At 33.0% G+C, this 27071-nt stretch overlaps 3 protein-coding genes across 3 annotated transcripts; all 3 read right to left on the reverse strand.

Moving 5' to 3' along the window:
* Nucleotides 1-216: 216 nt before the first annotated feature.
* On the reverse strand, nucleotides 217-2629 carry LOC127151065 (uncharacterized). The gene is made up of 2 exons (XM_051090446.1): nucleotides 1911-2629; nucleotides 217-996 (listed from the first exon to the last, which is right to left on the reverse strand). Exons 1-2 carry the CDS (start codon nucleotides 2592-2594, stop codon nucleotides 490-492), a joined length of 1191 nt encoding a protein of 396 aa, XP_050946403.1. The 5' UTR covers nucleotides 2595-2629; the 3' UTR covers nucleotides 217-489.
* A 2089-nt stretch (nucleotides 2630-4718) lies between these two features.
* On the reverse strand, nucleotides 4719-18053 carry LOC103501686 (disease resistance protein RPV1). Its single transcript, XM_008465355.3, has 4 exons — nucleotides 16976-18053; nucleotides 16422-16697; nucleotides 14831-15940; nucleotides 4719-5336 (listed from the first exon to the last, which is right to left on the reverse strand). Exons 1-4 carry the CDS (start codon nucleotides 17945-17947, stop codon nucleotides 4719-4721), a joined length of 2976 nt encoding a protein of 991 aa, XP_008463577.2. The 5' UTR covers nucleotides 17948-18053.
* Nucleotides 18054-18645: 592 nt separating this feature from the next.
* LOC127150834 (disease resistance protein RPV1-like) lies at nucleotides 18646-26944 on the reverse strand. Its single transcript, XM_051089522.1, has 2 exons — nucleotides 26451-26944; nucleotides 18646-19030 (listed from the first exon to the last, which is right to left on the reverse strand). Exons 1-2 carry the CDS (start codon nucleotides 26942-26944, stop codon nucleotides 18646-18648), a joined length of 879 nt encoding a protein of 292 aa, XP_050945479.1.
* Between the last annotated feature and the right edge of the window lie 127 nt (nucleotides 26945-27071).

A 27071-nucleotide genomic window follows, 5' to 3' on the forward strand; every position in this document is an offset into this window, starting at 1 on the left:
GCGCACACCTAACAAATTATTTTCAAGATCTTTATCTAATTTTCAAGCACTCGATCAACATTGTAATTCTAGCGAGATTTTAGCTTGAACTTGAAAATAGAAACTATCTCAAATGACATATTAAATAGGTGCACAACACTAGAAATAGATCAAATGTGACATATGAACATAATTAAGCATAACACCAAAACAAATCTATTCCTTTGCATACAAACATAAACATAACACCAGAAATAGATTAAAAAAAAAAGAAGAGAAAATACCACTTTAATATGTTTAACTAGCTAGAACCAATAACATTGGAGCAAAAAATATCATAGACGAGACTTACAACAGCATGCATAGAGATGTCTCGATGCACCTTCTAATCTCTTCCTATGTTATCTTTGTTAAAAAAAAAATTATACAACCAATGAAAAGTGAAAGGGTAATGATAGCTGAATAAGGTAAAGTAATTAGTACTCAACTTCGTGCGTACTAGCTATTTGTTTAAGATGATGATTGAATGGCTTCCATCAATATCTTGTCAATCACTCTGACATCTTTCTTGTATACTACTTGAAGTCCACAACATATCACTACCAAGTCTGGAGTATCAGCTTCAATAATAGCCCAAACATGAGACCTATGACGAAAAATTTCACCATATTTCTTTCTTGGGCTGTAATAAAGCCAAACAAATTGGCGTTCATGTAGCCAAATCACTTTGTCCTCAATGATACTATGAATGTGTAATGGGTTAATTAGTCCATTCTCAATTCCAAATTGACAAATGAGTTCATGCCTTGAAACTGAGCCAAGATTGTTGAGAATTGCTGTTGGATGTTTGTTGATTTGGAAAACTGTCCAAACTGCAAATCCCATCCAATCAATATTAGTATAAGAATTCGGAGGCAATTGAATGCGAGTATAATTCCTTGGAGATAGTTGATTGATCAGCTGGGGTCGAATGTTTCTCCTTGGAATAACAAAGTCAAATGTCATTTCATATCGATCCTGTTATTGTAAACTAATTTGATATAAGAACAACAATATAAATTGTCCAACATACATCATTTCTAACATCATCCACATTATTTGTTGATTTTTAGTCTTTTCTCAATTTTACTCTTGTAATGGTTTTCATTTTTTTTAAGTTAAAACTAAGAGTTGAATTCCGAACCCAGACTCCACAATAATAATAATAAAAATTTTAAATTACTATTTTTACTTTGCGAAACTTAATTAGTGTCTAAAACTTTAGGTAAAAAATAGAAAAAAGAAAACAAAAAAATTAAGAATGAAATAGATGTTTATAATTTTCAAAATCTTAAAACTAAAATCCAAATGAAAATGCTATCAAATGAGACCTGATTGAAGGCATGAGAAAAATAGTAATGTCCACATGAGTCTAGTTCAACAACTATTCAAGAGGGTCACAGTGGAGGTGAACATTCACCCTCGAAAAAATATCAAAAGAAAATATAAAGTTTGAAAAATATCTAAATAAGGCTCAAAACTTTTAAATTTAATTTATCTCTAGCTGGTTAGTACTTGAGCTTTAAAACAATATAAATCTGTAAACTTCTAAAATGTTATTTCTAGGAAAAAAAGGGTATATTAATAGGATATTAAAACTTTGGATTTTGTGGTATAGGGAATGAAACTTTAGTAGGTTAAGCTAATTAACCATTATATACGGTTTAAACTTCACAGTCTATAGATTTGACACAAAATGAAAAGAATCAGAAACTTTAATGTCTACTTCATCAAGATATTAACCATGAAAGCATTAAAGCAGAAGAGAGAAGAGTAACTAATGATGAGCTAATGCATAAGAGAATAGTAATTATTATTGATGTACTTACTAACCCTATATTGGTATTATATAAATCTATATATTGAAAAGAGGGAGAGCGAGAGAAGTGGACCTTTAAATCCTTTTGAAGGAAAGAAGGAATGCTCTGTTTGAGTAGCGAAAAGTGGCTCCTTTCCATATTTGAACTGGAACTTGAATCTTCATCTTCTTGAGGATGAGCATTTGAATCTTGTTCCTCAACCCACTTTTCTATACGCAAATGATCTTGTCTTCTTTGATCATTTTCATTTTTCTTTGGATCGTACTTATGGCAATGTACATTTCTTAAAATGCTTTCAACATAACTTCGGTCATAAAATTCATGCAATTCAGCTGGAGAACTCAACACATTACTTACAATTATGTTGACAAATCCTTCAAGATCTTGCTTATAAACAAGATTTGCACCACAAAGAACAGCCTTAAAGTCCGAGTTATTGCATACGATCGAAAAACGAAGATGCCTCCATTGATTTAATCTATATGGATAAACAGCTCGAGGCTCAAAAAACACCCAAAGCTGATGAGAACCAACTAACAAATCTTTATTCAAGTAAAGCATTGATTCTCTTTCCATTCTATATTCATCATTGTCCACTTGGTAAGAGAAAGAATGGGATTTTTGTGAATTTTCATCAACTGAAAATACTACAAAAAAGGCCAACCCCATCCACTTCTTATCTTTATGCAAATTTGGAGGTATTTTGATTGTGATTTTAGGCTCTTCTAGTTGAAAATTGAAGAATCTTCTTGACATTTCTTTCTGAGGAAAAATGTAGTATTCAGCATACAGCTTCAGTTCCTATATGAAGATATATATGGAAATGGAAAGAGTTTATTAATTTAATGAAACATATATGTAATTAACTTCTAGCCTTTTCTTTTTGCAACTAATTAGTGATCTATACCTTGGATATGGAACACATGTTTATCTAAATTAATATTAAAACTCATAAAATTCAAATAGTTATTCGTTGAGAAAAAAAAAGAAAAAAAGAAAAAAGAGAGTTTGGTTTGAAGATTAATGAACACAAAAAAGAATCTCAAATATGCCACAATTTTTGTAAGATATTAATTAATCTTTTCGAGCAATAATATCTCCATATTTTATCTAATAGTTATGACTTTTATCAAAATCAATCATGAATTAAACAAATGTTGTTTAAAACCTTTGTTTAACTTGTGCTAATTTAATGAATCCACTAAGTGTAAGAATTAAAAGGAAACTAAAAACTCTTTTCAAACACACTCACATTGTGTGTAGAATTAATTAGCTCTAATTAATGCAGAAAATGATCAATTAGAATTAAGCACTTACTAAAAATTCTAATAATACAGTTTCAACATTCTTGTTTTTCTCTAAAATCTAGTCAAATTTTAATAAATATGTCTTACATAACTTATCAACTATACATAAGATTATTACTTTATTTCATGATTTTCCAAACAAAAGACTTCTTTAGAGGTAAGAATTATTGCAAGACTTAATTGAATTATTAAGAAACCTATCAAAAGAAAATGTAAGATCCAATTTTATGAATTGAAAACCTAAAAAAGATTTAGAGCAGTACAACTTTAAATTACTTTACCTTAACCTATACTTCTAGTTCTGGAGTACATATGAACAGTTTAAGGCCTATTCAGATTGATTAGGGAAAAATGTGTTTTTCAAAAATTTTATTTTAAAAAAATGTTAAAAACTAAATACTTGAAAAGAGCAATATAGAAAGAAAACCTCGAAAGTCCTTAAAAGTGTTGCCGTGAGGTTTCGTTTTAACATGATAGAGTAGTCACTTTCACTTTCTTCACCCTCAAAAGTTGCATTCATGGTGGAACAATCCAACATAGCCTCACGTGGTTGTTTACTGGGTCGAAGTCTTGGAAATGACCCAATTGTCCTGAAACAATGCATTATTATGATATAAGTTAAGTTTTTTTAGTGAGAGAGAAGAAAAAGAGCAAACTAATTAATAATAATCCTTTACTTAATGTATGGATAAGGACAACAAAAACATTTACCTACCTGGTATATGCTCTCATCCTTTTCCAGAAAAAAAAAAAACAAAGAAAACTGAAAGAAATTAAAGTAGATTGATGCTAATCGTGGTTTTGCTTTTAGTTTTATTTCAAAAAGTCGCATATTAGTATGGAGAAACCTCTCCATTTATTAATCAATGAGTGAAACTGTTTTTTAGGCCTCAGACGTTACTTTCTTAATAACTTGGCATGCGACATAAATTTTAAGAGTGGATGGGAGAAAGTAATGAATGGGAAGAGAGAACATAGCTACAAACTTTGTTTATTTTTTTAAAACCCTACTACACGTTCCAATTAGTATAGAAGTATTATCTTAAGGTATAAAAGGTTTGAAAAATGAGACTTGCACGTATCTTCATGCATCATTTCAATTAAATGAAAAAAAGACATATAAGTATGCTTTGAAAAGAATTAAAAAAAATTCCACATGCTAGTTTGTAATTAGGCACGTAGGTGGGTTGCATACTACTATTAACTATATAACATATTATTGGTAGAGTTCTATTATATTAGCAATATTGGTTTATCACTAATAAACTTGAAAAGCTTGAATTAAATTTTGCTATCTTTGGGCGATTCTTGAGTTTACTATGTTTGCTAACACCTTAGTCCTAATTGTTACTTAAAATAACAACATGTAATTAAGGTCAATAACGTCAAATTAGAATGAAAAAAAAACAACTTGAGCGTTGCCAGGATTGCACTTATTTTTATGCAAACAAGACAATTGAGGAAATAAGAGATTCAACTTTTTACATTTGGTCGATAATGCATATGACTTAACCTAGTTGAGTTATAGTCAAGAATATCAAAATATATATATTGAGAAAGTGGTTTAATTGAATTACCTTTGTAATGCGTTAAACCAAGAAGTCTTGTAACGAGCTCCGCCATCAAGCAAAGTAGAAACATCAACACGATTCTGACGATTCAAAAGATGGTCAACAATTGATGTATGGTATTTATCAGGAGATCCAAACAACGCTTTGATAATCTTCCCGATAAAACTCCCTGCATTTTGTTCATACAGTATTGAAGCTCCACACCATTTGACCTTTACAAATGGGTTATCAGTGATTATTGAAACCTCAATGCAACAACATTGGTTCAGCCACCTTGATATCCTATTCGTTGGTATGTAAAATACTGATAGTCCCATTTGGCTTTTCAATTCATCTTTGTTGCCATCAAACACTAGAGGTGATTTTAGAGGGCATTCATCTGTTTCCATTTTCACTATGAAGTCACAACAAACTTTTGGACTGTTATTGTTGCTAATTTCATGTTTTTGAACTTCAAATGCAGCACCTAAAGCAATTCCAATCCTTGGATTATCTTCACTTACGTAATCTGGTGGACAATGGGCTGTGATTGAGAATCCATATCTTTTTTCATCAAAACAAGCTATGAAATTAGGATAGGGAATGACAAAAAAGTATTGTTCTTGTTGCCATGTGAGTACCTGCCAAATAAAAATGGTGACATTTTTTCGGTTTATTCTTCTCTGTCTATAACTCATTTAATAATGTAAGATTAAATTTAATGTATATCCCTAACCCGTCATGAGCTTTTGGATTTTGTGGTAGTTTAACCTAATATCAGAAAACTAGAGGTATTATATTTATAAACTTATATCTTGATAACCGCAACAAAATCTATCAATAATAGATCTTCTAACTCAATAATATTGTCTATCATTGATAGATTTCGAGTTCGGCTATATATTTTGCTATATCTACAAATTCTTTTACATTGTTTATATCTCAAATACTTTGGACCCGAATACATTTGCAATAGTTTTGTTTTTTAACACGAGACAAACGAAAGAAAGAAAGAGGAGCATCAATTGAGGGTTTTCAAAGATGTTAAAGAACCAACTTGGTTTAGTGTTTAGAGGACCATTATAAATTGAGGGTTCTCAAATGCACTTCATCCTCTCCCCCACAAAAAGTAATTTTGAGACAAAATATTTGATAATTTAATTTTTGTGTAGGGAAGAGATGGGAAACATAAGACGCAACCAAGTTTTTGTTTTTTTCTTATTTTAGGGTTTCAGCCTTGGGAGGTGTTGTTAAGAAAACTAGCACAAAAAGAAGAGAACAATCTATTTGAAAAAAAGGAACTTTTATTTTGATGTACATAGATGTGTTGAGATAATATAAAAGATTTTGTAATATTAGTTAGTCTTTATAACAAATTGTGTCCATTGAGTTATTTGGGAGTTGTTAGAAGTTAGGAGAATTAAGTAATATTATATTTATGGTTTTTTACCTATTGAAATCTTATTGTTACGTTTTGTAAGCCTATATAAAGGCATGTTTATTTGAATCTAAATATATCACTTTCTCGCACTTGTGTCAAACACATTTTCTCTTCTAACAAAGTAGTATCAGAGTAATAAATTTGAGAGGAAAAAAGATGGCTAACGGTGGGATATATGTAATGATGTTCCAAAATGTTTGAAGACGTGCTATGAAGATCTTTCTTGGCTATGGTATTTACGGTTTGGCCATCTCAATTTTGGAGTTCTAGAAGATTTGTCAAAGAAGAAAATAGTGTGAGACTTAATTACCATACATACACAAGTTGAACCAAGTATGAGAAGGGTGCCAACTCGAAAACATCATCGAAGTAGTTTTCCTAAGCAGTCTATGACAAGAGCCAATAAGCCGCTAGAACTCATTCATGCCGATGTGTGTGGTGTAATCAAACTGGAGTTTCATGGTAAAAGTAGACATTTTCTTCTATTTATTGATGATTTTTCTAGAAAAACATGGGTGTAATTAATTTTGAAAGAAAAATCAAAAGTATTTGAAATCTTTAAGAAATTTAAGGTACGTGTGGAAAATGAAAGTAACCTTACAATTAAAGTCGTTAGAACAAATCGAGGTGGTGAGTTCACATCAAATAAGTTCAAACAATTATATGATGAAAAAGGCATCCGAAGTCCGTTAGCAGTGCCAAGGACACCACGACAAAATGGTGTGGTGGAGAGGAAAGATCGAACAATCTTGAACACGACAAAAACCATGTTAAAGACAAAATGGTTTGTGCAAAAGTCGTAGCTTGTGTAGTCTATTTAACAAATTGAGCACCAATTAAATATGTGCATGATAAGACACCTCAAGATCTATCAAGAAGAAGAAAGTTTGGAATTAGTCACTTTAAAGTGTTTGGAAGTATTGCATATGCTCATGTGTCATAGGAAAAAGGACCAAGCTTGATGACTGAAGCGAGAAACTCATCTTCATTGGTTGTGACACAAGTTCGAAGGGTTATCGCCTCTACAATCCTTTGAATGAAAATGTAATTGTTAGTCGAGATATTGTTTTTTATGAAGAAACTTCTTAGGATTGGAATATACAGAAGGAGGAGTATGATTTTATTCCAAACACGATGAACCAAGCAGAAATGAAATGGGTGAAATTTTGACCATTCCTGTATCATCTTAGTTAACTGTTCAGGTGTCAGCTCAAGGTTCTGCATCGCCCAAGAAAATGGAGGCAATTTCCAACGATTCAAAAAACGAAATTTTCCCAAGAGGAATCGAAAGTCTAGAGAACTTAATGACGTAAGCACAAATCAAAATGAAATGATTGATCGTCTATTATCGTTTTGGTGATTGTGAGCCACTAGTTTCCAAGATACGATTGCAAATAAGAAATGGTAATTATAATGGGTAACAGTCTTAAGAATAATAATTAAGTATACAACAACATTTTAAAACAATTACAAATGTATAGCAAAATCTACCAGTGATAGACTTCTGTCACTATTTGCTAATAAACTCTTATGATCTATCAATGATATATTGATATTTGCAAAATATGGTCTATCAATGATAGATCTTCTATCATTTGATAGACTTCTACAGTTTTTGCTATATTTACATTTTTTTTAAAATGTTGTTATATATCCTAATACTTTTAATCTAATTTTCTATATATTTGCAATTATCTCAATAACAAATGGAAGGATGCAATAAATGAAGAAATTTAGGTAATAGAAAAAAATGACACATGAGAGTTGACCAAGCTTTAGAAAGAAAAGAACCAATCGAAGTGAAGTGGGTGTACAAAACAAAGAGAAAGGCCAATGGTGACGTTGAGAGGTACAATGAGAGACTAGTAGTGAAAGGGTATAGTCAACAACACGACATTGATTATGATGAGGTATTTGTCCCTATTGTTTACCTTGAAACTATTCATTTGATTATTAATTTGGCAGTCCATAAATCATTGGAAGATACATCAAATGGATGTCAAATTGGCATTGTTGAATGAAATTCTTAAAGAGGTCAGAAGTCTATGTGGAACAATCATCGGGATATAAAGCCAAGGGTGAAGAAAAGATAAAGTGCTTCAATTGAAAAGAAGGCTCTTTATGGTTTGGAGCAAGCATCAACAACATGGAATTCAAGGATTGACAAGTATTTTAGAGAGAGAAAGTATATGAAGTGTCGTTATGAGCATGCTATATATATCAAAATGCATGGTGAAAACATACTAATCATTTGTTTATATATGTTGAGGATTTGATATTTACAAGAAACAATTCTTGCATGTATGATAATGAATTTAAGAGGGAGATGACAAAGGAGTTTGAAATCAGACATTGGTCTCATAAGTTATTATCTTGGGATCGAGGTCAAACAAAGTGAAGATGCTACTTTTATATCTTAAAAGGGCTATGCTAGAGAAATCCTTAAAAGGTTCGATATGGAAGATGCTAATCCAATTGAAACACCAATGAAATATGGAGTCTAAATTACGAAATCAATTGGAGGAGATCGGAAGGTAGATTTTACAGATTTCAAAAGCTTGGTTGGAAGTTTGAGATACTTGGCATGCATAAAATCGAATATTCTTTATTCTGTTGGAATTGTTAGTCTATTTATAGAGGTGTCGACAAGAACACATTACAAAATGATAAAGAGGATACTTCATTACATGAAAAGAGACAATTGTCTATGGTCTTTCCTATATCTCTTTTAACAATTTTGATATTGTTGGTTATTGTGATATAGTGATTAGAGTAGTGGCTTGGATAATTGAAAGAGCAATACAGGGTTTGTATTTTTTCTTGGTGAAACAGCGTTCACATGGATGTCAAAAAAGCAACCCATATTTACATGATTATCAACACATGTGAGGTAGAATATATAATGAGAACTTCATGTGTATGTCCAATTTGGTTAAGAAACTCAACGAAGGAGTTGAAGTTTTAAATGGGAAGATCTAATGCAATTTTTTGTTGTCAATAAATTGGCTATTGCCTTGGCCAAAAATCGATTATTTCAATGAGAGAAGCAAGCACATCGCTACACGATTTCATTTCATTTGTGATTATGTTATGAAGAAACAAGTGGAATTTAAATATGTCAAGTCACAAGGCCAAGCAGTAGGCATTTTCACAAACCCTCTCAAGTTAGAGAGTTTTATTAAAATGAGAAGTTTACTAGGTGTGACAAATCAAGTATAACGGGGTGTTGAGAATATAAAAGGTTTCATATTATTAATTAGAATTTGAAGGTTTTATGAAGTAAATTGATTTGTAACTTTCGGTTTGTAGAAAAAGTGACAAATATTTAAGTGGTTAAATATGGGTTTTCTAAGTTGAGGGTAGAATGGTAATTATGCCTAATGGCATTATTGCAAATATATCCTTCTTCTTTATTTTAGGTTAAAAAGAAAAGAAATAAAGATTGCACAGTGAGGAGAGGGGGAAGCCGCAAACAAGAAAACACAGAGAATTTTTCTTACACACACAAAGGTGAACACGACAAAGAGAGATTGACGACGATCAGCGGCGCAATCCTTATTCGACGTTCTCGGTGCGTTTCGGCAGCGTTTTCCGGCGTCCTCACGATGAGGTTTGACGGGCATTGGGTTTTGGTGTTCGGGCAGAGACAGTGAGGTTAGGGGTACAACGGGGTTCTTGGCATCCACGAGGTGTGGTTCGACGACCATTTTTTCGACGAGTTACGACAGCCTTTGGGGTAGTTTTCGACGTGTTTGGGTCTTGTTTCTGGGGTATTTTCGAAGCTTCTCGATCTCAAATTCAGAGGTATATTTTAGCACGTGTGTCTCTCATATTCTTTGGTGTTTGATCGATGGTAAAGTCGTATACGACGGTAAAACTACAGATTACATATTGTTGTGTTGATTTCTGTAATTGTTCTTTGAATTGCTCTTAATAAAATCCCTCCAAGCTGGTTCTCAAAGTGGATGTAGACCGAATTGGTCGAACCACTATAGATCTTTGTGTCGTTTACTGTTTTATCGCTCTTTGTGATTATCTGGCTATTGCATTCTGGTTGGTTGTTCCGCTGCGTTCTCTGATTTAATGCAGGAATTCATAACAAGTGGTATAAGAGCTCCATTCGATCCAAAGGATATTTGGATTTTGTGTAGTAGTTGCAGTTTACATATCTTGGTTAAATCAATTTTTTGTAAGGCTGGCTTCGACGCAATTTGAAGTGTCTAAGTTTAATGGGAATGGAGATTTCGCTCTTTGGAGAAGAAAGATTACAGCTATTTTGGTTCAACATAAAGTAGCTAAAGTCTTAGATGAAGAGAGACTCCTAGCAAAAATTACAGAAAGTGAAAAATGAGATATGGATGAAATGACCTATTCAACTATTCTTCTGTATCTGTCAGATGAAGTTCTTAGGCTAGTAGATGAGGCTACTACTACAAGGGAGTTGTGGAAAATGCTAGAGAGCCTTTACTTGACAAAGTCCTTGCCAAATAAGATATATATAAAGGAGAAATTCTTTGGATATAAGATGGACCAAAGTAAAAGTTTAGAAGAGAACCTGAATGAATTTTAGGAGATTGTAGTTGACCTCAATAACATCGGGGAGAAGATTTCGGATGAGAATCAAGTAATTATTCTTTTAAATTCATTACCAGAAACATATCGAAAGGTTAAGGCAGCTATTAAATATGGTCGAAATTCATTGATCATGAGTATAGTGTTGGATGCCTTGAAGACTAGAAATCTCGAAATTAAGAAAGAACGCAAGGATGGAGAGATACTTATTGCTAAACGAAGAAGTGACAAAAAGAAGTGGAAACGCAAAGAGAAGAGTTCCATGATGAATTCAAATGGGGAAGCTAGAATTCGTTTCCTTTGTCATAAAGGACACTTTAAGCAAAATTGCCCTTTGAATAAGAGTAAAGATGCATCAAGTAGCAAACATGCAGACAGTGAAGCGAATGTTACTGATGGGTATGATTCAGGATATGATTCAGTAGAGGTCTTGATGGTGTCTCACAAGGATATACAGAATGCTTGGATCATGGATTCAGGGAGCACGTATCAGATGACTCCTAATCGGGATTTTTTTATTAACTTTCAGAAAAGTGATGGGGGGGAAAGTCTTATTGGGTGATAATGGTACCTGTGAAGTAAAGGGAACTGGTTTAGGTTTAATTGCAACACATGACGGGATGATCAGAATGCTTACAAATGTAAGGCATGTTCTAGAACTCAAACGTAATCTAATATCTCTTGGTGAATTAGATAGATCAGGTTATACCATAAAATTTGAGAATGGATTATGAAAGTTACCAAGGGTTCTTTGGTTAAATTGAGGAGAATATTGAGGAATGGTCTGTATGTGTTGGAGCGTACTGTAGTTTCAGGTAGTGCCACTAAGGCATTAAAGCAACAGAAACAGCAGATAGTTGATCATGTTGTGACAGATATCAGAATTGATGGTGTACAGTCATCAGGCAAAGGTTCAGATATATCTAGTGATCAATCACCACTAGTTTCACAAATAGAGGCTACAAACCAGTCTGAATTTGATGGTGTACAGTCTCAACAGGAGAGGATTTTGATTGATGAGGGAGTTTGCAGTGACAATATTGCATCTGATTTGAAGAAACAACGGAAAGATGCTATGGAAGCGGAGTTGTTTATTTTTTAAAAGAATCAGACATGTTCATTGGTTACAAAGCCTCATATTCAGAAACTCATTCAACCAAAGTGGTTTAAGCAAGGAGGTGACAGTAAGCCTAGGTATAAGGCTAAGTTGGTAGCAAAGGTTCTTCCAGCTCATAGGTTTAAATACCGGTCAGATGAGCTGAAGGTTAATTCTGGATGATAGGGTGATTGGGAGAATCAGTTTGATGACTTAAATTGTTTGTCATGAGGGAGATTTGTAGAAAAAGTGACAAATATTTAACTGGTTAAATATGGGTTTTTTAAGTTGAGGGTAGAATGGTAATTATACATAATGACATATTTGCAAATATATCCTTCTTCTTTATTTTAGGTTAAAAAGAAAAGAAAAAAAGATTGCACAGTGAGGAGAGAGGGCAGCCGCAAACAAGAAAGAAAAGAGAGAATTTTTCTTACACACAAGAAGGTGACCACGACGGAGAGAGATTGATGGCGATTAGCGGCGCAGTCCTTGTTCGACGTTCTCGATGCGTTTTGACAGCGTTTTCCGACGTCCTCACGATGAGGTTTGACAGGCGTTGGGTTTTGGTGTTCGAACAGAGATAGTGAGGTTGGGGGTACAACGGGGTTCTTGGCATCCTCGCGGTGTGGTTCGACGACCATTTTTCCGATGGGTTACAACAGTCTTTGGGGTAGTTTTCAACGTGTTTGGGTCTTGTTTCTAAGGTATTTTTGAAGCTTTTCGATCTCAAATTCAGAGGTATATTTCAGCACGTGTGTCTCTGATATTCTTTGGTGTTTGATCGATGGTAAAGTCGTATACAACGGTAAAATTACAGATTACATATTGTTGTGTTGATATCTGTAATTGTTCTTTGAATTGCTCTTAATAAAATCTCTCCAAGCTGGTTCTCAAAGTGGATGTAGACCGAATTGGTCGAACCACTATAGATCTTTGTGTCGTTTACTGTTTTATCGCTCTTTGTGATTAACTGGCTATTGCATTCTGTTTGGTTGTTCCGCTGCATTCTCTGATTTAGTGCAGGAATTCATAACACGGTCTTTATAACAAATTGTGTCAATTGAGTTACTTGGGAGTGTTAAGAATTTATGGGAATTAAGTAATATTTATGGTTTCTTAACCATGAATTCCTCTTGTTACATTTTGTAAGTCTATATAAAGGCATGTTTAGTTGAATCTCAATATCCCTTTCTATACACTTGTGTCATCTGCATTGTTAGACTGGTGTCGGTCCGATTCAAGTTTTAAAGATATTTGTTCACATAAGATTATGCAGTTGAAGATTTTCTATTTGAAGATATGATTAAATATTCACATTATTTAAATATCTTCTGCGAGATATTATTCCTAGTATCATGGAATTATTATACAATAACATAGGTATATCCTATATTGACCATATCTTCGAGATAATTAAAGATTCTCAAGGCTCTATCTATCTATCTATATCTATATCTATATCTATATATATATATACACACACACACACACACACACATATACATATACTTGTGAGACGTCCAAGGTATGTGTAGGTAGAAGAGCTGAACCGAAGAAGATTGTTGTGATCGAAAATACTTGTGTAGCAAGTAAGTATGTCCTCTGAGAAAAACATATGATCCTTAAACTTGATATTTTAATCTATGATGGTTTATTGAAAAATGCATATGGTGATCTTCTAAAGCAAGATTGTTTAACCTCTATTTTGTGAAACAAGTTCAACTCACCCATCAAGATGCTTGATGAAATTTACCATTAAAGGAGATTCTTTCACCAAAAAATCCTTAGTTAGTTGATTGATAATATAAATGATTAAGGGGGAGGTTTTTTTTTGATAATCTTTGTATCGTGATAGTGATAGGTTAAATTTCGTTAAATTGTATCACTGATAGTATAGAGTGAAGAGGTTAATGTAGAAACTCTATACTCGACATCATAAGGTAATTGTACTTATGATTTATTGCTCAAATAATAAAATCTCTGAAATCGTGTCAAAGACTCCCAAACGTAGATGTAGTATTATCGAACTTGAGTTACCAAAGTTAGCATTCTTACTGTCTCTCCTTATCTGCTCATATTACTGTACCTATTGTTAACTAATTGAAGGCACATCCTATTTACTGGTGTTGATCTTCTCATTTTATCATGCACCTTTTCTCTTGTAAAAAGATGAATGGTTCTTAGAGAACACTTTTTTACTCCCTCGAAACATTCACTATTCACTCTAAGTTTTTCTCTAACTCTCTTGCTTTTCTTTCTTACCTTCTTTTGCTTGCATTGCTTACAAATGGAGTCAGTATATGGTCTCCTATTTATAGAGATGAGATCCTTGGAATCTATGTAAGTGGATTTTCTATGGTCCTCAGACATTCTAAATATTTCTATGAAGTTTATCTTTGTCTAAAGCTGATTTCTCTAAAATTTCTTGTACCTAAATAAAGACTAAAAATTTTCTTCACAAATAGTTTTTTGGAACTCAAGGACATAGATGTACAACCTATAGAACAGATCATGTTCAAGTAATTGGTTGGTTTTTCATACATAGTTACTTGCATATTCAACATAGTTCCAAAGAAATACTAAATCTATATTGCACATACTACAAAGAAACTTCTAGAGAATAGTCGGTATTATTTCTAATTCAACATGTTCAAACCAAGAAACAACTAAATTCATGAAAACCTAAACTTAACTAGAGATGATATAGTATATTAAAAGGTTGTATAATCTAGTAATTGGGATAATAATTTTGTCTTTAAAAAGTTACGAATACAGGCAAAATGGTGATCAAATGTTAAATCTCTACGAGTAGTAGATTTGATTCTAAATTTTGTTATTATTTAAAAATTATTGTACAATATGCTATATCTACTAATATTTTAGGCATAATTAGTATCGTTATGCAACTTTCTTTTAATTTAATGATAGAAACTTCACAAGTTAAACAATTAATTATGAAAAGGCAAAAGTTGCAAAAACATGTTTAAGGATTTGGCATAAAAAGTAAAAGGTAGAGAAATTACCTCAAGGTATCGTTGGGTTGTTGTCCTTAGGTGAATGGCAGAAAGGGCAGGCTGATGAATTTTGTAGCTTTGAGTTGGTTCATTGGTTATAGGACAACGAATAATAGTCATTCCCATTTCACTTGAAGGAATTTGTTTCTCTTGATTGTAATATTCTTTTAGTGAAACACAATCCCTTGCATCCACATCTCTAACACTTAATGGAAGCTTTGGCAAACACAATAGATGAAAACATTCCACCAAAAATAGACCTCTCAAATTAACAAGATGACGAATGCTTTCTGGTAATTTGGTAAAATGGTTTTGGCTTAGATCAAGAACTTGCAATGAAGCTAAGCTATGAAGGTCATTAGGTAAATCTCCATCCCACAAATTACAATCACTCAAATTTAAAACCCTCAAAGAACAACCAAAATTAAACCAAATTGTCACTTTCAACCCTTGTGAATTGGAGAATTTTCTAGTGAAATTCCAAGTAGGGAATAATGAATGTAGAAATTTGCGAGAAAGTCCTTGACAATTTAGTATTTCTAGTTTAGTCAAAAGTTGAAGAGACATTGGAGCTTGATTTACACAAGTGCTAGTAATATCAAGCTTTTCCAAACAAGAAATATTTCCTAAACTCTCTGGAAGACTATCAAGTTTTGAGCAGCCATGTAAATTTAAGCTTTTCAAAGATGTTAAACAGCCAATAGTGGTAGGAAGTTTTAGAAGATTTGTGCAATTTCTGAGATTTAATAGAACGAGTCCTGTTAAATGTCCTATTGATGAATGCAAAGTTTTTATGGATGTTTCATCTAAATGAAGCTCTAATAAATGGTTCATGTTTGCTGAGATTTTTGGGAAATGGGTGAGATTTGAACAGCCTGAAAGAACAAAAGTGTTGAGAGATTCTAAGCAAATATTGAAAGGAATACTTGTTAATTTCTTGCAATGTTTGAGGTCCAATTGAGTTAGATGCTTTAGATTCCCCAAAGAGTGGTGAAGTTGGTGTAATTCTACACAGCCACTCAAAACCAACCTTTCAAGATATGGAACTCCCGACAAATCAGGGGTCTTGGATAGGAATTGAGAATCACTTAGGTTTATCACTTTCAATGTTTCCAAGCTCTGCAAAAAAATATAATAGTAAAAACCAAATAATGCCAAAATAACAATTCTTTTAAAGAAAAATTCATTTGTAAATGGGATATTATAGTGTACACGTTGATATCTTAACTAGTATAATATCTTTATTAGGTATCGTATCTTAGATATCCAATAATGATGCAATCATTTGACATGGAAGTTCAACATGCAGTGGATGGTTAGATAAAATCTCAAACACATAAAGGATAACCAAAACAAGGGTGTAGAGAAATTAAAGACCCTTTTAAGAGCTAATGGAGAGGCATCACAATAATTACAAGAAAAGATTGGATTTTGTGCTCCGAAGGGCTACCCACGATAAAATATCGTCCAATAAATTGTGGTTATGGTTAAAATATCAATTATTTTTGTTCTAGAGAGATATTATTCCCCAAATTCTAACGAATGAAGTAAAAATGGTAGAGGCAACATTATAAACAATTTATTATTAACCTTAATTTACCTTTGAGGCAGTCCAAAGATTCTGAATGGAGCTATTAGGCAACTCAAGCTCCAAGAGGTTTGTGGGATTGAAATTTGATGGTAAGGTCGTTAAAGGGTAACCATGCCAATTGATAAACCTCAATTGATCAGAAAGATATTCAATTTCTTCACAGAGATGAACATTGTTCACTTTCAATACTCTTAGATTTGTCATTGCTGAAAAGGATTTGGCATTCAAATGCGATTCTCCCTCCTCATCCAAATCCATCATTATGCCTTCGATTGCTTCTGTTCCCTGACAAATTTATTCATCATATATAACATTTGACATGAATATATTTGAAACACAGGCCAGATCGAAATTAAACTAAAAAATTCAGCAGTAATAGTTAATGTTTTTTGATACAAATGGAGCAAATCAATACAAAAGGAGTATTTTGTTTTTTTTTTTTTTCTTTTTTTTTTTTTACTTTTTTTAACCGTAGGAACGTAGTAACATAATTTTAAAAGTATAAGAACCAATGTCATATTATAGATTGATGGCTTAAAAGTATGATTAGGTTAGAATCGTACCTCATCACGACTTAGAGCAAGATTTATATCTTCTCGAAGCCACAACCTGCTTCGTTTTTCAGGCTCGTTCGGAAAGTTTTGACGAACGATTTCTTGACCCATTTCTTGTATTAAATCATGCATTTGTATCTTGTCATGTGGCACAGTGATTAGAGATTTTTCCTCCAATATTTCCAGTCCAAGAACAGCAGGAAATCCAAAACTTTCAAGAATTTCGATTGCTTGTCTCTTACTCTTCCTCTTGAAAAAACATGCAATGTCTAGAAAAATTTTCTGTTCAGATTTCTCTAACATATAATAACCAATTTTCAACTTCTCAAGAATTTTTTTATCACAAACTTCCTTCAGTTTTTCCACAGCATTTTCCCATTGCTCCATTGGTTTATTTCGTAGAGAGGATCCAAAAACCTCAATTGCTAATGGAAGCCCTCCACAATAATCTACAACTTGGCTACAAACATCAAAATACCCTTTTTCTGGATGGTCTTTTCCAAATGCCTTTTGTGAAAAAAGTTGAAGAGCTTCTTCAATTTTTAGCCCTTCGACATTGTATCGTCTTTCGATCCCGTGTGAAATCAGAAGATGTTCATCTCTTGTTGTAACGATGACTCGACTTCCCGGACCGAACCAATCAGAACCGCCGGCTAGCTTTTGAAGCTGGCTTAGATGGTTGACATCGTCAAGAATTATAAGAGCTTTTAGATTACTTATTCTTCTCTTGATTAACGTAGCTCCATCAGCATTAGGGATGTCAATGTTTCTTTTCATTAAAGCTCCTGTTAGAAGTTTTTCTTGTAATGAAGCTAAGCCTTCTTTCTTTAAAGCTTCTTTGACATTGTCTAAGAAATAACATCCTTCAAATAAATGGGAAACACTTCTGTAAATGATTCTAGCAAGAGTAGTTTTGCCAATTCCACCCATCCCCCATATTCCAACAAAGCGTACGTCATCTAAACCTATTCCCAAAAGCATATTTATTTGGTGTAGTCTTGGGCTAATTCCAACCAATTTATCATCATATCGAAACAAATCAGGACGCAACTTGTTGAAAATATGCTTCACAATTTCATCGATGGCCCCTGCTTCCGACCTACATAATTTTCATGAAAGTAGAGTTCTCAAAGCCATGGGGCAGAAATTTTAAAAAACCTCATTCTTTCTTTCCTTTTTGTTTTCCACTAAAAATTTATATGTTTGGGTTGTTTTCAAATAAAAGTGTCATTGTTGATAGAAAATATGAAAAATGATTTGAAAGAAACTAGGAGAAAAACAAACATTATTTAATAAAAAATTGTTAAAAAATTCTTATTATCACTTAGGTCTTTTAACTTTTTTTTTAACAAAATAAATTTTCTTTAAAAATAATTATTGTAAATGACAAAACTGTTAAAAATATTTACAAAATATAGCAAAATTTTAGATTCTATACATATTACTGCGATAAGATAATCTAAAATATTGCTAAACACGTTAAGAGTGTGTTTGGGCCCCAAACTAGAGGGGAGTGGAGTTGATTATTTTAGCCCACTCCAAGTTTGGGGTTCGGATTATGGAAATTCTAGTCTTAAGGTTTCCATAATCTTTACTGACTCTTCTATCCTCATCAGATCTCCCTTTTACCGTTCGACACTCCTCTGTCTACTGTTCCTCACTCCTTCTTTCTACTCTGCTTAATCCTTCTCCCTCTTTCTCGTAATCCTTCTCCCTTCTCTCCAAGCCCTTTCTTTGTTCCCATCTCTTTGTTCCCGTCTACTTTTTCGTTTTCTGAATGCCTTCTCCGAATCCCATATGTCAAACACTTGTCCTTCTCTGTCATTGGTTTCATTGAATGCTCGGTTTCCACCCTTTTCCTTTGATTTCCTTCTCCTTCTTCGTCTTTGGTTTTGTTGGAAGCTCGGTTTCCACACTTTGCCTCCAAATCCCTTATCGTTCTCCGTTGTTAGTTTCGTTGAAGGCTTGGTTTCCACACCTTGTCTCCAAATTGAAATCCTTCTCCTTCTCCATCGTTGGTTTTGTTGAAGGCTGGGTTTCCACCCCTTGCATATGAATCCCTTCCTTTGCATGTTCAAAGAGGGTTCTCTATGAACAAACAAGGATCTCAGCTTCCTTTCCACTCCTACTTCCCACTACCGCTCGTATTTGAACCCATAAACGAGACTATGAACTTTTGCTACTTCTAGTGTGGGATCCAGAAAATTGTAAGTGTGTCGACAGTCTAAACATGGTAGGGATGGAGGTTCTTCTCGATTTGTATCCCAAACCTTATAGCCGATGATGAGGTCTAATTCTGAAATTTTACTATTGTTTTTCATATCTGTGTGTTAATTTTTCATGTAGAACGTTTTCCATTTTCTTGTGTGATCTCTTCTCAACATGAAGATTTTTTTTTTTCATATTGTTCTTTCTCTATTGTGGATACATTGTACGTCAAACTTCTTTTTGTTTCTTGATATATTTCTGATCTCTGTTATGGAAATTGTTTGTTATTGTTTCTTCATATCTTTCTGATCTGGGTTCATTTTTCTCCTTTGCTCTTTTTATTTTTTATTTTTATTTTTATTTTTATTTTTTTGCTCATGATTGTGTGTATGCCTCAATCCTTTGGTCACAATTCTATGTTAATTCTTTTCCCTTTGCTCAAAATTCTATTTATGCTTCAATCCTTTACACCATTGTATGCTTCATAATTCTTCTGCTCTAATTCCCTTTTTCATATTTTTCCTTTGTTCATAATTCTCTTTATGCTCATATTATAATTCAATGTTAATTATTTTCCTTTGCTCAGAATCCTTTACACAAATGTATTCTTCAATCTTTTGGTTAGTGTTAGACAAATTTCAATCTATTGAGGCTCCCATTTCTCCCTATTTTCTTTATTTTCTATCTCTTATGTTTGCTCTTTATTGTTTCATTCTAATGTATGGTCCAGTTTCGGTCATCAAATTAATATGCTATTTCAACTTTTCTATATTTTTTTCTTCACTTGGATTCATCTAAATACTTTTATCTTTGATCTTTCCAAGATTCTTCTTCATTTCCTAACTATTTTTTTATGAGGCAATGTGGTTACTACAATGTATACTTTATTTCCTATGTTTCAATGCTTCTACTTTTACTATATTGTAACAATTAGGAACTTATATATTTAACAATCGTTGTACCCAAACTGTTTATGTGGACTTTGTCTTAATTATTTTTTAAGGAATATATTAGTATAATTTCTATTATTTTCTTTGATGTCTGTAATTGTAAACATTTTTTTCCACCCACTAATTTGTGCCACAAGTTTGGAAAATATGTTTGGAAAAAAGAACTCTACAAAAATAACTTAGGAAAAGAAATAGTAGAAACCAATAACATAGAAATAATAATTTTGCAAAAATAAAAAATCAGCTAGGAATAATAAAATAGGAAAAAACGTAATTTAAAAAAAATAACTTAGAAATATGGCTTGTTAGAAAAAAAAAATTAGGAAACATTAATTTCACAATATATCTTATGAAAAGTTTATTTAAAAAACATTAAAATTCTAAAGTAAAATTTTCAAATTAATTAAAAGGTAGAAAGAGGAATAAAAAACACTATAGTCTAAGTAATTTTGTTTCCAATTACAATATATCGACCTCCTAAGAAAGATGGATGATAGATAGGTAAGATTTGTAGTAGTGGATATGTTATAAAAAATCAAATCAAATGATCGAAGCTAAAACTAATTATTTTTCAAATAAAAAAAATACTTTTTTTTTTTTAGTATTTAGCAAAAACTCCAAATTATGGGGGGATGTTGGACTATTTTTTAATTACAAAATGCTTCTACTTCAAAAAAAAAAAAAAAAAAAAAAAAAAAAACTTAAATATCTTTAACTAGGTTTAACATAAAACTTAAATATCTTAACTAGGTTTAACATAAAACTTAAATATCTTAACTAGGTTTAACATACTCCTGACTTAAGTGGTTACTCACTAATGCTCATAGATTAAATTCCTACGTAATTATTTGGGGGCTTTTCAAAAATATAACAAATCGGTAAAATCTTTACACTTTATAGAACAATTTTAAAAATGAAAAAAACCCACAGACCTATAATGAAAAATACCAAAAATACCCCGTCAATGGAAAATACCAAAAATATCCCGTCAACAACACATAATATATTTGATATATTTGGTACATCACATGTAATATATTTGGTACACGATCATTTAAATTTGGCTATTGTTTGGTAGTTTAGATTTGGTCGTTTAGATTTGGTTACACTACCGTTTAGATCTGACTAACTCAGATCTAAATGATTTTTTTTTCAAAATTTGGAACACGATCGTTTAGATTTCGCTAAACTATTTTTTTAAATTTTTTTGGGTACACGATCTTTATTTTTTTTTACATGATTGTTAAATTTGGCTACTTCAATTTAAACGATTTTTTTCAAGATTCTTTATACACGATGTTTTAGATTTGGTTACTCCAAATCTAAACGATGTACAAAAGATAAGAAAAAAAAGAAAGATGAGAAAAAAAAAAGAAAGATGATGTACACAGCGAAAAAAAGAGAAAAAGAAGAAATGGGATAGAAAGAAATCAGATTTGGTTACCCAAACTTAAACGCCGTAAAAAAAAGAAGAGGAAAAGAAGAAAAACGATGAAAGAAATGACAGTGAAAAAAAAAAAGAACAGTAAAGGAAGAAGACGATAGAAAAATCGAGAAGAAAGATGAAAAAGAAGACAACCTAGAATATTTAAAAAAATGGCTAAACTTTATGGCTTTTGTTACGTGAGCTGTAAATATTTTAATAGTTTGTTATATTTATGAAAATTTCTTGCTTTTAGTATTGTATTTAGATTGATATTTGAGTTTTCAGAAAAGCAAAATAATATTTAAAATAGGAAAATCGTGGTGGATGGAAAATTGAGTTTAGAGATTTTCAAGTTTGTCATACATTTTTTTTATTTTGCAAATATGAAAAAAAACAAGTCCAATCCAAGTGATACATCTAATACACTCGATATACTTGATAAATGCATAATACACATATTTATTTATATAAATGTTGAAAATAAAAAAATATTAAAAATTTTCAATTTAACGAAAATTAAGTAAATATGCCGGTACATGTAAATAAAGCAATGAGAAATTTTTGGAAATAAGTTGATCTGTATCATCTTGAGGAACAAAAAAATTTAAGGGGACACTTGGGGACAAAGTTATTATAGTCATAGTGTAACGCCCCGACCAATTTGATTTCCATTTATTATTATTTAAGTGTGGTTACGGAAAAATCCGAATTTATTTGAGGAACTCTATCATTTTGATTTGTGATTAATTAAGGTTGGGAGTTTTTTTATTTGGTTGGATTTTAATTGTTTTATTTGGAAATAAATTGGTGAAGTTTTGTTGTTAAAGATTAAAATTGGTTGGTTAAGGAGAGAGAGGTGAGGATTTAATTAGGGAAAAGAAAGATTCTTTTTCTAAAAAAGAAAAAAGAGAGAAAAAGGGGGGATTTAATGAGATTTGGGAAAGAGAGAGAAGGTAGAGTAAGTGGGTTTAAATAAGCATTGGGACCGGTGTACCAAAAATAAATTTTCTTTTTGGAAAAGAAAACAAGAGAGAGAAACCTAGAGAAATTTTGGAAGAAAAAAAAAAGGAAGAAATTGTTGAAAACCCTAGCCGCCGCCGACCTTAGCTCTATCGTGCCGCCGCCCTCGCCGCCGGATTCCAGCCGATTCGTCGGGAGCCCAGCCGCAATCCCGAGCCGGTTTTTCGTCCATTCCGCGTCGCCGTGCCGCCGCATCGAGTCGGGAGTCGCGAAGCGTCAGCCGTTCAGCCGAACAGTTCAACTAAGCCGCAGCCATCCGCCCGATTCAACCCGCGTCGCTCCGCCGACCTGTTCCGCGTACCCCTCCGCCTCGAAACCCGCCGTCGCCAGCCGCAACCGCCCTTGGGAGCCGAACGTCGGCCACTGAAATCGAGTGTTGTCGATTGAAGCCGCGAAGTCGAGCCGCGCCTAAGCCCCTAGTCCAGCCGCGCCTCTCTTCGGTCGCAAGCCGAGCCGCGTCCATCCGCTAGCCGAGCCGCGCCTCCCTTCTGCCACAAGCCGAGCCGCACGCGCGCAGCACCTGTGTTCGAGCCGAGCCGCGCCTGCGCCCAAGCCGAGCCGGTCCCTGCTTTCCAGCCGAGCCGCCAAGCCTTTTTAGTCATCTAATTTTTGGTCTTTCCCCACGTTTCCTTGGTATGTTTTGGTAAGTTAGTTGGGTTTTGGCATACCCAACGAAGAGAAATTTTAGTTTTAAATAATTTAATTTTTGGATTAAATTAAATTATTTTTCTGAAAGGGGCCGGTTGGACAAATTGGTGTTAGAGCGTGGGATTTCTCGACTTAAAGGGAGTTAGCGCAACCTTGATTTTGGGGTAAGTTGTTTCAAACGACTATTGGACCTCTGTTCCATGAAGGTTAGGTTTTAATTGTTGTTTCTAATCATTTAGGGCCCCGCTGCTTGGAAAGCACATCTTTTTCTTACTATTAGGACTCGTCAACCAAATCTCCAGGTAAGAGATTTCTACTACTAGCCCTACGACTAGAATCATGAGACTGCATGCATTCCTAGTTATGCACTTGAGGACTACATTGCATAACGATAGTATAACTAATGAAGGCATGATGTGACTTATTATGATGACAGGGTTAATGTGTGACGGCTGATTATAACTTTATATTTGGTTGTAGTGATGAGATGTGATATGATTACATGATGATGTTATGTATATGTATGCTATGGTTAGGGTGTATGTTAGCTCCTTATTAAAGTCGTACCCATATGGGTGTCCTTCGGGATCACCATCTTTATGACACAGACATGATGGAGAGACCCGACGGGGTCGCTCCCACTTATGACTGCGTAGTCTGACGGGATTACCAGTCTGACATTGACATTAACACAGACATGACGTGAGTGATCCGACGGGACCGCTCACAGCCCGAGCGTCTTAGGTATTCCCTTGGGAATTACCAAGGACCAGCTTACCCCTACAGGGGCGCGTGTTGCACGTGTTCGGGGACGTGCCAGTTTTGGGGGTACCAGTTTCAGGACTCTAATAGGAAGTTAACAGGCACCTAGTGGGACTGGTAGTGGGTCCCTTACTGAGTATTTTATACTCACTCTTTCCATGACATGTTTTCAGGTAGAGGCTGAGGTAGGGGCAAGGGCAAGCTGGCGAGCGACCAGAAGTGACCGTGGCGAGCTATAGAGATTTCTGCTTCCGCTTACCCCGTTTTAGACATTTTGTACTTGAGTTTTATTTTCTTCCTTATTTACTATTTCATTTCTTTAAAAGTAGATAGGGCCCGAGTAGGATTTTAACATCATTTACATTTTGCATATTACCTTGATTTGGTTTTATAAATAAAATTCTGAGGTTTTTTTTGTTTTTTTTTTCGTTTTAACTAAACTTTATGGCTTAAATCATGTGTTTTACCTTTAGTAATAACTTCGGCTCAATATAAGGAGTTGGGTTGTTACACATAGGTTATTATAGTTGAGTTATAATAGTTTGTGTTTTGGATGTAGATTATTTTAGTTTGGATTATAATAGTATGTGTTTGTGGTTTATATTTTTACAATAATTATATATTTTTATTTTCCCAACACCTTAGCAAAAATTCAAAATCTTTAATCATAGATCAAAGTATTTGGTTGTTATGTTTATTAAAGTTGAGTTTTAATATGTTTACAACTATCATGTTACTTTTATCATATGCGTAGAAAAATTGTTTGTTAGTCAGCCATGTGTGCAACCAATAATTGTTTTTAACATTCTAATACAGCAGCGATGCTCATTGCTAGTAAATAGATATCATATTGAATATAGGGCGAACTGATCATTTACTCTTGGTCAAGTGATTTACATTAAAGAAGTGTTATATAGTAAAGGTGTTAATAACCGATAATAAATCATCTATAATATAAGGTAAAAACAAACATAAAGGTGCCCAATATTGAACATCATTTTAAATTGCATTTTTTCCCGGTTGGGCAGGCCGTGATCAACATTGTACTGCTGTAATGTCATTTTCTACTGACATCAAAGGCTAAATTTTTTATAATATATACCAAGTGTATATTAAGTTTATATCACATGTATCAAGTGTCTATTAGAAGAGTGTCAAGTATATATTATAGGTGTATCTAGTGTATCAAATTCTATATTACTAGTGTATCGAGTGTGTCAAATATATAGCAATGGTGTATCAAGTACATATTAATTATATGCTCATGTATATTAGGTCTACTACGTAGGTTTTGAGCTCTTCTTTTTTTTTTTTTTTTTTTTGTCACTTTTTGCAAAAGTAAATAAGTTTGGGCTATAAACCTAATCTTTTAAACTTATTTGGCTAGACATGCAATAAGCCGTTCAAAAATTTTATAACAATGATAAACAAATTTATAACACAAAGCATAATTAGTTACTAATAGTTAAGATTCAACTGAATCTTAACTATTATATTGATTCAGTTGGTAACAATATCTATTTTATGGTTTTTAAATATATTATTACACCACATCTTGAAATATTGATTATATTGAGATCCAATTTCAAATTATCTTATGGAATGTTTTACATTAAACTACTCTTCTTTCCATATTAGTTTTTATTTTCATATGTCTGACCATGTGATGAATCTAATTTTTTTCCCCAAAAACAAATGAATCCTAAATTTTAAAGCAAAAATAATTTTGGAAAGTAATAAGTTATTTTTTAAATATTGATATTATACATATTTTACAAGAAAAAAAATCATTAGAAACAAAATTATTATAGTTTTGCTCTATATTTTTTATTATTGATTTTTATAAGGGAGAAGATTCCACACTTGTGTTCTTCCCTGATCTCCCTTTCGGTTTCTTAGTTTATTCTTCTGTCTCTTAATTTAATAATTTACTCTATCTTTTAGCTTCTCACTCTAAAACTTCTTTATATATATAAAGAAATAGATATATCCTCTCTCTCTAAAGAGATATCTTCTTTCCTCTAACATTTTTTTAACTTATCTTCTGCTCTCTAACATTTGCCACTTTGCTTTTGAGAAAAAAAGAATTCTAACTTTCCATTAAAAAAATAAAATAAATAAAAAAGAAAATTATCGATGTTAATTTTTCTTCATCCTTAACATGCCGATGGTTGTAAAAAATCCTAAGTAGATGACTATGGTAGATTGAACTCATAATCTCTTAACTATTTTCTTTTCTATCTATATTTAACAGCACACACATATATATATATAGACACACACATTTTGGCTTCTTTTTAAAATGATTGAAACTAAAAATTCACACTACAGGAAAAGGAGAGAGAATTTTCTAAAAAAATAATATGAAGCCGGAGAGAGTGAAAACAAAGTGCAGAGAGTGAATAATTTACTTAACTGAGAATCTTGGATATGCCATCCAGAGAGATGGCCAACTTGTTTCATTGAATACCTCCAGCTTTCAACTTCTTCAATATCAATCTCATGATTTGCTTCATGTTCATTAAAATGCTTCTCAAAGTTCCCCTTTTGCTTCCTCACATTGGTTGGATCTATTTTGTAAAATATGGGAAGAACCAATTGATCCATCAACTCTTTACACATTACTATCTTCTCTATTTCCTTCATGCAAACCAAATTCCCATAGTTCTCTGAAAAAATCACGATCGAACACCTCGATTCTTCCACCGCTTTCATCTTCTCCACTAACGGTTTCCCTCTCCCTTCTTCGTTTTCGTGGTCTCTGTAAACTACAATTCCTTGAGATGTCAAAGCTTTATGGAGATCGGCCGCGAAACTACATCCAGTGTCCTTAGCTCTGTGGCTGAGGAAAACGTCATAGTTTCGTAAGGGAGGAAGAGGGAAGGAGAGAGAATAAGGAGGCGGAGGAGAAGATAAGGATGCTATTGAAGAGACTCTACTCTCAATGATTAATGGAGAAGCCATTGAAGACTATGGTGAGAGCTGTTGTGTGATACTAACAAATTAATGGATTCTAATAGTTTGAAGAAAACTCAAGTGGGTGGCCAAATGATATTCTCTCTCTTTCTCTCTTGTGGAATAATTTCATTAG

The sequence above is a fragment of the Cucumis melo genome, chromosome 9, assembly GCF_025177605.1.
Source record: "Cucumis melo cultivar AY chromosome 9, USDA_Cmelo_AY_1.0, whole genome shotgun sequence".
Taxonomy (NCBI): Eukaryota; Viridiplantae; Streptophyta; class Magnoliopsida; order Cucurbitales; family Cucurbitaceae; genus Cucumis; species Cucumis melo.